Source organism: Grammomys surdaster, unplaced genomic scaffold, assembly GCF_004785775.1.
Source record: "Grammomys surdaster isolate TR1022 unplaced genomic scaffold, NIH_TR_1.0 237, whole genome shotgun sequence".
NCBI classification, from domain to species: domain Eukaryota; kingdom Metazoa; phylum Chordata; class Mammalia; order Rodentia; family Muridae; genus Grammomys; species Grammomys surdaster.
Genome location: NW_021604682.1, coordinates 1,149,271 through 1,162,295, shown reverse-complemented (window position 1 = coordinate 1,162,295; position 13,025 = coordinate 1,149,271). Strand labels below are relative to the sequence as shown.

Here is a 13,025-nt window from a genome sequence, read left to right as displayed (position 1 = left end):
TGATTGTATATGTATGTATATATGTATATGTGTATATGTATATGATGTATGTGTATGTATATAATATACATGTATGTGATTGTATATGTATGTGTATATGTGTATATGTTGTATATGTATGTGTATATGTATATATGTGTATGATATATATGTGTATGATGTATATGTGTCTATGTGTGTATATACACATAGACACATGTACACACACACACATATATACACATACTATCCATACATGTTCATACCAACAACCACTCATATACAAATAGTAACATACATTGATACACAGCAACACCCACATAGATGCAAACATTAACATCCATACACGAACACTCATCCCAATGCCCACACATGCTCGCACTACCGCCACACACATACTAATAACATAACACATGCATTATGCTGGTTAGATTTTATGATTGCCTTGGCACACCCTAGAGTCCCCTGGGAACAGAGAATGCCTGCGCCCACGGAGGCCAGGAAAGGGTGTCAGATCCTCTGGAATTAGAGCTACAGATGGTTCTAAGCTGCCATGTGGGTGCTGAGAATTGAACCCGGATCCTCTGAAGAACACATACTCTTAACTACTTGAGCCATTTTTTCAGCGCCAGGAATCGGCTTGATTTTATTGATTGCTGTAGGAGGGCTCAGTTTATTACAGATAGAACTACTCCTGATGAACTGGGACCTAGAAGCGTAAGATGAAATAAACCCTTCCCTTCCCCAGGTTGCTTTTGGTTAGAGTGTTTTATCAAAGCAACAGAAAAGCAAGGACACAGATACCTCATGGATTTGTTCACATCAGCACCCACACACAACACCAGCACCCATCTTTCCTACATTATGATTTATGCACACAGTAATATCCATCCACTTGCAAATGCCAGCATCCACATATATGCCAATAGCCACACGGTGCCTATAGTTTACCATCGACCTGCCTGTGCACACTAATACCCTCATGCATATTCATACGAACTCCTACATATTCCCATATGCCCGTGCATACACATACACTCACTATCTTTCCAGTTCACCCATATGTACGTCTAACTCATGAATTGTACACATATAAACACACACACTTAGGTGCCCATGGTCAAATATATCCTTCCTCCCACCCTACCCTCTCTCCTGCCTCTCTGAGCTAGGCTGACTTCTGGGGAGGTCCAGGCTTTATGCTGGGCCCCACACATGGCCTTCCCTCCCCCACATCCCTGAGGACCCGGCCCAATATAAAGAGTTACTAACTCAGAAGTCCCATGGGGCCTCTTCCAGAAAGGCCACACTGTGAGGACAATACAGGGTCACCTGGATGGGTCAATAGGCAACCCTGGCCCAAGCTGAGCTTTGAGCTCAAGTTGGCTTGATGCCCTAGCCTGAACTTTGTCCTGCTAGGCCTCCTAGGGTCCTCAGGATCTGCTCCTCTGACACTGATCATGAGCGGTTTGGAGATCTCATCCTGGAGAGCACCCCTTCATTCCCCAGCTCCCTTCGCACTGTCCCTGGTTAATAAGAAACTAGCTGTGGGAAGGTATAAAGGCCCCAGGGCCATCAGAGAGTTGTTACTCCGTGTCCCTCTACAGCCTCTCGAGAGGAGCCTCTGGACTCAAGTACTGACCATGTCCCAGTTGGTGGAATGTGTCCCCAACTTCTCAGAGGGGAACAACCAGGAGGTGAGGCTCCTGCAGGGCTTTTGTGGGTGCTCTGATCCCAGGAAGGGAGTGAGTTTGGTGTGGGAGAAGGTTGTCTTCCCAGAACAGGCAGAGTCACAGACTATTGGATCTCTACCAGGAGCCATTTCTGTCAGCTCTGGAACATTCCATGGATTTTGGGGACTCTGGAGGAATGGCAGTGGACCTGGGGATTTTGAGTGCTCCTGGTGGGGGTCTGGTGAATCCTTTGACCGCAATGTTCCTACCTGAAAATGAAGTACATTGAATAGAGATTCAGAGGGCAAAAGTCCCAGGAAAGGTCATCCCCAATTTGTATTAACTCCTGCCTCACCCCCGAAGCCTTGAGAGGCAGGCAGTATTATCAACCTCCTCACGTAATAGGGAAACTGAGGCATAGAGCAATCCTCAGGATAGGGTTTGAGCTCTGAGCCCCAGTTTTGACCTCCAGGGATTCTGAGTTCATCTGCCTTTGTTCTCATATTAGCAGACAGTCCCTACCCTGGCCATTCCCTCTGGAAGGCTGTCATTCCATCCACCCTCTCTGAGTATCTGGGTGTTGGTAACAGGCCAATTATTTATTTCTCTGGGCTAACCTGAGCCTGGGGTAGTCATAGCCACTGCCATGGGGGCCTTCCTTGTTGTACCATATGAGTTCTTGGACTGAATGAAGTCCAGGGAGATCAGCTATCCTCTAGTGTGGGCACCTTTCTTTTTGGATCTAGTGGTTCTATGATAATCTACAGGGGCTTACTCATCCCAAGGTCTTGACTAGACTAAGGCCTGGGGGGAGCCAGAATGAAGGTCAGCTCTTTGGAGGACCAGTCAAACAAACTACCTTCTTGAGATCACATGTGGGGGTGGGTTTACAGCCTTTCCAAGTGGGAACTGAGGCATGGTGTTGGGCGTCTATCTCCAGGTGATTGATGCCATTTCTCGAGCCATCTCCCAGACCCCAGGCTGTGTGCTGTTGGACATCGATGCTGGACCCTCCACTAACCGCACTGTCTACACTTTTGTGGGGCAGCCGGAGTGTGTGGTCGAGGGAGCCCTCAATGCTGCCCGTACAGCCTCACAGCTCATCGACATGAGCAAGCACAAGGGTGAGGCGGCTCGGGCTGAGCTTGTGTCAAGGTGTTCTGGTTGAGGGGAAGGCCCTGGGCATGGACATGAGGTATATGCCAAGTGTGGCCTTGGTGCCTATCCCCAGGAACAGGTTGTGGGGGAAGGCAGGGAGATGACTCTAGGTCATAGGCTATGGAGATGAGCCACCCTCTAGTGTGAGTACTTCTCTTTTTGGATCCAGTGGTTCTATGATAATCTACTAGGGCTCACTCATCCCAAGGTCTTGACTAGACTAAGGCCTGGGGGAGCCAGAAGAGGAGACTATGCTAGGAAGCAAACTTGTCAACTGCCTCTAAACCAAACACAACGTCAGAGTGGGCAGAGTCAAAGGTTAGTGGACACTCAGAGCTTGGCAAAAGGCCATGGCCTCTGTCTGTTCTCTGGGAGCGGTTTTCAGAGGTCACAGTAAGGAGTAGACAACAGGTTTGTCAAGGTGAAGAGGAACCAGGCACAGTATTCTGGGTATGTGGTTGGATGCTCTGCTGCCCGGGAAGGCAGGGGCACTCCAAGGCCAGATACTTTCAGCTCGGCAAGGTCTCACTAAGAGCCTTAGTTTTGTGATTCTTTTTAAAAGGAAATAAATATATATATAAAAGCCTGGCTTCCTCAAGCTCTAACCCTTCTCCATGGCTTTAAGGGCCTTCTCTTGCTCGCCATAGCAACAAGGATAGTCTCTACGTTCTGTGGCATCCCATATACGCCACCCTGGTTGAAGTTGCTGCTGTCTACCACTTGAGGCTGGCCACTCTCTATGGTCACTGTGGTCAGCTGTAAGGATGACAGCCCGCCCTGTTTTCCGCAGGAGAGCATCCTCGAATGGGTGCTCTGGATGTGTGTCCCTTCATCCCAGTGAGGGATGTCAGCATGGAGGAGTGTGTGCTCTGTGCCAAGGCATTTGGGCAGCGGTTGGCAGAGGAACTTAATGTACCAGGTGAGTGTCCTGGGAGGATCGACTCTGGTGCACCTCTGGATTCCAGGCTCTGATGCACGCTCTGGTTCTCTGCACTCGATACCTTTTAAGAATGCAGAGCATGCCCAGTGACGTGGTGCGCACACACCTCTAACCCCAGTCAGTGCTAAGGAGGCAGAGGCGAGCAGATCCCTGTGAGTTCAAGGCCAGCTTGCTCCACGGTTTCAGGCTAATCTGGGCTACATACCCTATCTCAACAAAACGGAATAAAGCAAAGCAAAAATCATGCAGAGTATTACCAAAAATGAAGCCCCATTCCTAGCCCCAGCATCTTAGATAAAGAAACAAATATCAGACGGAATCACAACCACAGCAGAGCGTAGGCAACACGTCCCATTCTGCTTGTTGGACATTGTCTGACCACACGACGAAGCAGTGTAGCTTGCTGAGAGCCTGGAGAGAGAGAAACCCATGCGTTGTAAAACAGAAAGAATTCGGCGGAAGGTGAGATGGCTCAGTGGTTTCAGTATTTGTCACTCAAGCACGAGGACCAGAGGTTAGATGTCCAGGAACCTCCGTAAATGCCAGATGGGACTGGTGACCCAGTTGTAATGCCAGCCTTCTAGCAGGGACAGAATCATCTCGTAGATAAGGCTAGCCATACCAGGGTGAGAGACCCGCCTCAATGAATTGAGCCGGAGAATGATCAAGAATGATTCCTGACGTCACCTTGGGTCCCTACATTCCTATGTACACATGTACATGAGCCCACACATGCACATGCAGGAATAGACATACACCAGTGCACACCATACATACGATACGTATGTGAAAATGGGGGAGGGGTTATTTTGGGAAACTAGATCAAGGGAACGATATGGGACAAACTAGGCACAGACTGCATAGCATAGTGTTGTGGGGAGACACTAGGGTAGGCAGTCCGTACGGCAGCAGAGGCGGGATCCAGCCAGGCCCTATATCTGCCGTAAACACAAGCTAACAGCCGAGGCCAGGACCCACGTGTACGGCAAGCTCTGTCTTTTCTCCTCTGAGGACAGGTTTACCACACAGTCAAACAAACATGTTACAAAAGAAACCTGAGAGTATTCCAGCAATGTTCCCCACACATTTTACCCTAACTCCTATAAGTATGTCTGCTCTTCAGCGGCACTGGTTTTGGGTGGGTGGGCGGGAGGCATCAGTATTGGAATACCCATTCCGAGAGTATAGAGAAGATAGGGCTCCCCAGTGAGTAAAGTCAAGATCTACCCCCAGCTAAAGCTGGAAGGAGCCACCTTGCCTGGGTCCCTGTGGGATTGAAAGTATCAGATTCTACCCAGCTAAGCACCTGACCAGTTGGGTTCCTTTGCAGTGTACCTCTATGGAGAAGCAGCTCAGACGCCCAGTCGGCAGACCCTCCCGGCCATCCGGGCTGGAGAGTACGAGGCCCTGCCCGAGAAGGTGCTCCCCCACAAACATGGCTGGGTGTGAGAGGGTGCCCTCTCTGCCGTTTCTGCCTCCCCGCCTCCCTGGGGAGAGCGGGTAGGGATGGGGCCCCTCCTCCTCACCCCCAGGTGAATGTTTCCACAGTTGAAACAGGCCGAGTGGATGCCTGACTTTGGCCCCAGATCCTTTGTCCCCAGTTGGGGTGCCACTGTCACGGGTGCCCGGAAATTCCTCATTGCATTCAATATCAACCTGCTAAGCACCAAGGAACAGGCCCACCGGATTGCTCTTAACCTGCGGGAGCAGGGCCGAGGGAAAGACCAGGTGGGTAGTTTTCAGTTTGCTGTCTCATCCCCTCCACATCCCCCACCAGGGATCTTCCTCGGAACCCCCTGGGGAGATTGTTTACCTCAGTATTATAGCCCTGGGGGGGGGGCTCTCAGGATCAGTGTTCACTGTCTGAAATTGAGGGGCCCCTTAACAAATATTTATTTGCACGTGTTTGGCCTGCATGCATTGTAGAAAGTGCACTGGGTCCCTTGAGCCTCCAGTGACAACTGATTCTGAGCCATCATGTGGATGCTGGGAATCAGGCCCAGGTCCTCTAGAAAAGCAGCAAGTGCTTTTAACCACTGAGCCATCTTTCCAAGCCCCAACAGCCCTTGTTTTTAGCAGACATTACCACAGAAGCAGACAGGGTCAGGCATCTGTGTAAACAGCTGCCTAGCAGTTCCACAAGTCTTCACATCCTCATGTCCTTTTAGATGCTCTAAGAAACCCCCAGTCCCCGCCCCATCCCCACCCCTACACCCAACACACAACGCCTCTGTAACCTTCGGGTTTAAGGGGAACCTTCCCCACCAGGTCTGCATAAAACTAACTCATCAGCTAGCATGAGCATCGCTTCTCCAGAGTCCATATCAGACAGACCCAGGTGACACAGAGATACCTGGTGAAAGGTGGAGGGATTCCCCCTTCTTCCCGTCTGTCCCCAAAAGCGAGGTCAGAGTTCCTGCCATAGGTCATCAAAGAGAGTGGATCCGAGTGACTGATATAGCAAGTGGGTGGGAGATGGACCATAGTGGAGTTGGCCTCCCCACATCAGCATCCTTCGGTCTCTAGAACATGGTGGGCACCAAACACAACGAGAGTCATAGCGCCAACCCAGCTACCTGGGGGTCACCATGCTTGACTCATCTGGCTAGGGAACACAAATATAAGAGGTTCTCAGAGCCAGGCATTATGAAAGCTGGACAATGGCCATCCAGAGATGAGAGTCTTAGCCCAGGCCTGGGGATGCATCTCTTTGTAGCCCGGACGTCTGAAAAAGGTTCAAGGCATTGGTTGGTATCTGGAAGAGAAGAACCTGGCTCAAGTGTCCACAAACCTCCTGGACTTTGAGGTCACAGCTCTGCACACAGTGTATGAGGAGGCCCGCAGAGAGGCTCAGGTGGGTAAGAGCTTGCATCCCACACCCTTCTGACACTCGACACTCGGAAACCCCGAGACGCTGACCTCACCTCTGTCTCCCAGGAGCTGAATCTCCCAGTGGTGGGCTCGCAGCTGGTGGGCCTGGTGCCTCTGAAGGCCTTACTGGATGCAGCAGCCTTCTATTGTGACAAGGAGAAGCTGTTTGTTCTGGAGGAGGAGCACCGGATACGGCTGGTGGGCTGTGCTTGTTTTGGGAGCTGTGGAGGGAGATGTCAAAGGGAGGCCTGGAAACTGTAGGGGCTGCTCCAGGAGCAAGCTGATAATTCCAGAAGGGCCCACCCCAAATCCCAAATCTGAGTGTGTGTCTGTGTGTGTGTCTGTATGTGTCTGTATGCATATGTGTGTGTATCTGTGTGTGCCTGTGTGTGTCTGTGTGTGTGTGTCTGTGTGCATGTATGTATGTGTGTGTGTCTATGTGCATATGTGTGTCTGTGTGTGGTGTGTGTCTCTGTGTGTGTCTATGTGTGTATGTGTGTGTGTGTCTCTGTGCATCTGTGTGTGCATCTGTGTGTGTCTGTCTATGTATGTGTGTCTGTGTGTGTCTGTGTGCATATGTGTATGTATATCTGTGTGTCTGTGTGCATATGTGTGTGTCTGGGTGTTTGTGTGTGTCTGTGTGCATCTGTGTGTGTCTGTCTGTGTACGTGTCTGTGTGTGTCTGCATGTGTCTGTGTGTGTGTCTGTGTGCATATGTGTGTGTGTATCTCTGTGTGCGTATATGTGTGTGTGTGTATGTGTGTGTGTGTGTGTGTAAGACATGAAAGACAGAAGACAGGTTCAGGTGTCATTTCTAGGGTACTGTCCACCTTTGTTGGAGACATGATCTTTCACTGAATTGGAGCTCACCAAGTAGGCTAGGCCTCCTGTCTCCAAATCCCTGGCACTGGCATTACAAGTAAAGTGCTTGCCACCATGACAGGCTTTTACATTTTTCTTTCTCTGCTTTTTAGTCTCGATATGGGACCTGGGGATCTTACTCAAGGTTCTGTGCTTGAGTGGCGAGCACTTCACTGACCAAGCTCTGCTGCCAGCCCTAGAAGGGTTTCCATTTTCCTTTTCTAGTAGAACATTATCCCAGCTTCCTTTGTGACTTGTGCTATATAAATGTTATCTTCTCTGTCTTCTTAAATCCGGGCTGGCCGCTGCTGTGAGGAGCCGTGTCTGCTGCTAGCTGTCTCTGGCAGGTTCCTTACACCCCTATACCCGACAGTTTGTGGATTTGGACACATGTGTGCCAGGCACATTCCTCCCCTGGTCCCATCTACGAATGACTCTCTTCCAAAGCGTTTCTGCTAATCTACGACACCTTTGTTCAATTCAATGAGCCTGGGGTCTGCTTAGGCGGGGGCTGTATTTCCAAGGATATTGTTTTATCTTCTCATCCTTTCGTGAGAAACTATTCCCCGCTGTTTGTTGATTCTGTATCCCAACTCTCAGGTGGCATCTTTTACCCATCTCCATAACCACCTTTGGGGTGTCCCTGGCTTGTGTCTTTCAAGTGTGTGTCCCTCGCTTCCTGCTTTTAGAACGAGAGGCATGCTGACACTGTGGTATAGCTTCAGAGAGGGTCTGATGGTCTTTGTTGAGATGAATTCTAATCTTAAATGGGACAGTTTCCCTCATATTTATGTTGAGTTAAAGCAAGACTGTCCCTGACTATGAGAATCGGTTAGATTCTGAAAGAATTAGATTCTTTTTTTAAATACAATTTCTTTTTATTTATTATTTTTTTTATTAATCATTTTATTCGTTTACATTTAAAATGATATCCCTCTTTCCCGGTTACCCCTCCACAACCCCCGGTCCCATCCCTCCTCTCCCCTTCCCCTTTTCCTCTATGAGGGTGCTCCTCTACCCACTCACCCCCTCCTGCCTCACCCCTCTCCAGATACATATGTAGAAGAGTTAGATTCTAAACCCAAGAAGATGGTTTAGTTGGCCCCCGCCCCTCCTATGGCCTTGGAGGCTCCTCTGTGAGGGAAGAGTGAGAGACCCTTTCTTTCCCTTGTTTTCCCTGGGAACATGAGGTGTTTCTGTGTGCATCTCAACCTGTCAGGAAGCAAACTGGTTAGGTTCCTGGGAAAGGAGTGTGGGCAAAACTTGTCAAGGTGAAGCTAAGCTAAGCAACGGCTAAGGTGGGATGCCCACTCTCCAGGTGGTGAACCGGCTGGGCCTGGATTCCCTGGCGCCATTCGATCCGAAGGAGCGGATCATCGAGTGAGGCCTCACGTTTCTGTCTCAAGTTCTCCTCTCTGTTCCCTTCCTGCCCCTTCTTTACTTGCTTTAACCCCCTTCCCATTTTTTCTATTTCTTTTCATCTTCACGTCTCTGGTCCCCAGACCTTGAGCCTGATGCCTGATCCTCTCCTCCCTCTGCGCCCCCCCACCCCGCCACGCTTCAGTCCCGCCCCCTTCTGGCCTGCCCGCTTCTCTTCTTTCCTGGCTCTTCGCTTGGGGCTGGGGGTAAGAGTGTCTGTCTCCCCTTCTTTAAGTCTCTCCCACTGGGTAGGTACCTGGTCCCTGACAGTGGATCAGAACAGAGCCTGCTGGACACGTCACTGCGCGCTTTTGTTCGGGAGGTGGGAGCCCGCTCTGCTGCCCCAGGAGGAGGTTCTGTAGCAGCAGCTGTTGCAGCTCTGGTGAGCACCTGAGGGTTGGAGCTATAGAAGGCAGGACCCAGGATGGGATGGGGTGTGGTGGGGAGCAGAGTAGGAGATCCTGGAGGACCGGAATCAGGATGGGGGACCCCGTAGTGGGGGCCCTGCAGGTTAAGACTCTACAGTTCATCATCCTTCATTTGTGGTTCCTTGCTGGAGGACAGGGCAGTCCCTGGGTCAGGATCCTCCCCCCGCCCCCCAAACCTTTCTCCATACCAGGGTGCAGCCCTGGGTTCCATGGTGGGCCAGATGACCTACGGACGGCGCCAGTTTGATCACCTTGATTCCACAATGCGGCGCCTGATCCCACCCTTCCACGCAGCCTCTGCCCAGCTGTCTTCCCTGGTGGATGCTGATGCCCGGGCTTTTGCTGCCTGTTTGGTGAGTGTGTAGAACTGCCAGGCTGAGGCTTGCTAGCCTCAAATAGCCTGCAAATCTGCAGCCAGAAGCCAGGGGCACTGGGGAGGTGTCAAGATCTGCCTCTATCCCAGGAGCCCTTACTTTCTGCAAGCTTGAGGGTCCAGTCCTAGAGAACATGGACATTGTCCCAAGGAAGAAAGCTTTGGAGGGCAGGACACCAGAATGGGGGTCCCCTGGAACGGGGGATTACGGAGGGATACAGGCTGGTAACCTTGAGTGCACAGGCGAACACTGCTCACAGGCTGGCCAGCCAGAATCTTGGCTTCCAGGCCAGCGATGTGTGAGAGATTGACTCTAGATTCTAAGACCTACAGGAAGGAAGCCTACTGGCTGTAGATCATCTGATCCACCATGGCGGCTGACACTGTAAGGGGCAAGCTGTAGGGGCTTCCCCACCCCCTCTCCTGACCACCCCAGCAGGCCAGAGCACCAAGGAGGTCATAGAACAAACTTGTAGATTAGAGCCTTAGACTGGAAAGAATCCCTCAGGCATAAGATAACAGGAAACATAAGGGGAGTTCGGCGGTGGAAGAACTATCTTGAGAAATAATTACAGGCTGTGAGCAGGTTAGAGGACATGGTGAGGATAAAAGAGATGATTAGAAGAGAGAGATACACATATCCAGACAGACTTAGAGATACAGAGACAGAGACACACGTATAAAGAGGCACAGAGACCATCACACACAGCAATAGACACGCAGAGGCAGAGACGTACATAAACAGAGACACAGAGAGGTGGAGGTAGAGACAGAGAGATAAGAACCGAGGGACAGAGATGGAGAGAGACGGAGACACACGAATACACAGCCAGACAGAGACACGCAGCAACAGAGACCGAGAGACACAGCCACAGACAGAGATGTAAACACACAGAGACAGACTTAGAGAGAAATAAGTTTTGATATAAGCATTAGAAATTCAGAGACAGCCCTCAGGAGAAGATATGAAAGAAATGAAGATATGAAGAAATGAAGTTTGTGTAAGTCCCTCATGAGCAGCAAGAAGATTTTTTTTTTTTGGAAATAAATAAACAAATGAGGAAAGAGCCCCAGTGTATGGAAGAAATTTCTAGAAGCAAAATGCGAGATACGTATACTTTTCTCACCAAAAACCAAAACAATTTAAAACATAATAAAACTTAGAATAAGTTGGGAAACAGAACTGACTAGGTGGGCTGTTGGAGGAAGGTCACGGCAAAGATAAGAGGCTAGATCGAGTACCACATTCCCCCTGCAGGCGGAGAGGTGTGTGCTGTGACATTGTGACAAGCTAGCTGGGGACATAGTGTCTGCTTAGCCTCCGCTGTCAGTCATGGCTGACAGAAGAGCCACTGATGACATCTTCCTGGTGCTCTGTATAAGTACACCAAACAACAATGGCTGCACCCTTTAGTCTGCTGTCCCCTGTCCTGTCCCGTCCAGCAAGATGGAAGGGTGCTGTGGGAGGCTTGGATTGATAGCATTTGTCATGCACAGAATCCCTTCCTGTGACACTACAAACCATACCTGTAGCCATTCAGAAGAAAGGCCAGGTCTACCGATGGCCTGGGCAAGAGATATTGGCACCACGGCAGTGAATGTCTCGAGGTTTCACCACCAGCATCACTCCTGTGGGTGACAAAGTTGTTTGCATCATTTTAAATTGGAATTTGCACCAGGAGAGCCTGGTACTGTGGGACAAATGCTGGGAAGAGTTTGGGGGGCCTTTAAAGGCTTTTGGAGTCTTTTCCTAGAAACAAGGTTCCCAGAGAATGCCACATACCTGTCTCCTTCAGGTGGCCATGTGGGCTTATGACATCCAGACCCCAATACCAAGGCCCACAAATCACGGTCACCAACAGAAACATCGTCCTCAAAATGATGCATGGGAAACACCCATGCTGGAAGCCATGGATAAGTGCTGCCTCAGCTGTCAGAGTGGCCATCCCAGCATGGCCAGGGGACACAGCCCCTCATGGCTACTCACCATGTGTTTGGTCTTTTTTCCCCCCTATAGGAGGCAATAAAACTGCCCAAGAACACTCCTGAAGAGAGGGACAGGTGAGCACACAGCATTGGCCAGGTATCCCTGCTGGACTCTCTGCTCTATGGATCTCCATGTCTAAGGAGTTGGCACCGAATGTATTCTGTCCCCAACTCACACATCACTGCCTGGATTCTAGGCGTGCATGTGCGCTGCAGGAGGGGCTGAGACAGGCGGTCGATGTGCCACTGAAACTGGCCGAGACTGTGTCCCAGCTATGGCCAGCACTGCAGGAGCTGGCCCTATGTGGGAACCTGTCCTGCTTGTCTGACCTGCAGGTATGATGGTGAACACAGTCTTGTTCAATGTCCAGTTATAGACAGAACACCTTTATCCCAACATACTGGGGAATACCCCGGGGCAGTCCGCAGAAGTAGAGACATCACTCAACTGTGTGCAGTGTGGGGGATGGGACAAAATAGAGCCATACACTTTGACTCCTGTGGCGAACCTAGGAACCCTATACAGTGTATTTCAGTGTTTAGTAGTCCTGAGGTCCCAGAGACACGATCCTCTATTCTGGGAGTGAGTGGCCCTAGTTTGCAGGCAGACAGCTCTCGAGGGCAAGTTCAGAAGGGTTGACAGCTTTTAGAGTATACCTTACACCTTCACTGCTTCCTCGGGCCTCCAGCAGCTGTATCTTCCGATTAGTAGAGGATTCCTTTTTTAGGTTCAGGTCTCAGGCCACCATGACCACAGTAGTCTGATCTCTGTGGGTAGGGTCAGGTCTGAAGGTATAGAGCATGCAGGTCTGCATAGAGTCCTTGCCTGTAAGGCAACCTGTACGAGGGGTCAGCTTGCTCAGTCTTGACACGAGGGGTGAGACTTTCAAGGGGAACGGAGGCATGGGGGTGTGTGTCCAGAATGAGCCCTTTTCTCTGCTGTCTCTTCAGGTGGCAGCCAAAGCCTTGGAGACAGGTGTGTTTGGTGCATACTTCAACGTGCTCATCAACCTGAAGGACATGACAGATGATGTATTTAAAGAGAAGGTGGGCAGACATGATGCCAGGCTCCACTCAGGGACCTTCCGTGTCTACTGTGGGCAGGGTTGACTCTTACTAGTCACCTGGAAGGACAGGCCCTTGCTGTCTGTCTGTCTGTCTATCTATTCATCCATCCATCTACTATCTATCTTACCTACCTATCTACTATCTGTCTATCTATCTATCTATCTATCTATCTATCTATCTATCTATCCATCCATTCTATCTATTCTTCCATCCATCTGCTATCTATCTATCTATCTATCTATCTATCTATCTATCTATCTATCTATCTA

At 50.2% G+C, this 13,025-nt stretch overlaps 1 protein-coding gene across 2 annotated transcripts in view; it reads left to right on the top strand.

Moving 5' to 3' along the window:
• Positions 1–1,555: 1,555 nt before the first annotated feature.
• Ftcd (formimidoyltransferase cyclodeaminase) overlaps positions 1,556–13,025 on the top strand; it is a 13,463-nt gene continuing 1,993 nt past the window's right edge. For both annotated transcript variants that reach the window (XR_003712255.1, XM_028773985.1), the window contains exons 1-13: positions 1,556–1,676; positions 2,593–2,776; positions 3,601–3,729; positions 5,081–5,169; positions 5,299–5,478; positions 6,467–6,604; positions 6,688–6,819; positions 8,801–8,862; positions 9,154–9,283; positions 9,521–9,682; positions 11,720–11,763; positions 11,886–12,024; positions 12,640–12,735. Coding sequence is in view for 1 of the 2 variants with exons in the window: in XM_028773985.1 (XP_028629818.1) it covers positions 1,623–1,676; positions 2,593–2,776; positions 3,601–3,729; positions 5,081–5,169; positions 5,299–5,478; positions 6,467–6,604; positions 6,688–6,819; positions 8,801–8,862; positions 9,154–9,283; positions 9,521–9,682; positions 11,720–11,763; positions 11,886–12,024; positions 12,640–12,735 (1,539 nt within the window). In the remaining variant the exon portion in view is untranslated. The remainder of the gene's footprint in view (positions 1,677–2,592; positions 2,777–3,600; positions 3,730–5,080; positions 5,170–5,298; positions 5,479–6,466; positions 6,605–6,687; positions 6,820–8,800; positions 8,863–9,153; positions 9,284–9,520; positions 9,683–11,719; positions 11,764–11,885; positions 12,025–12,639; positions 12,736–13,025) is intronic.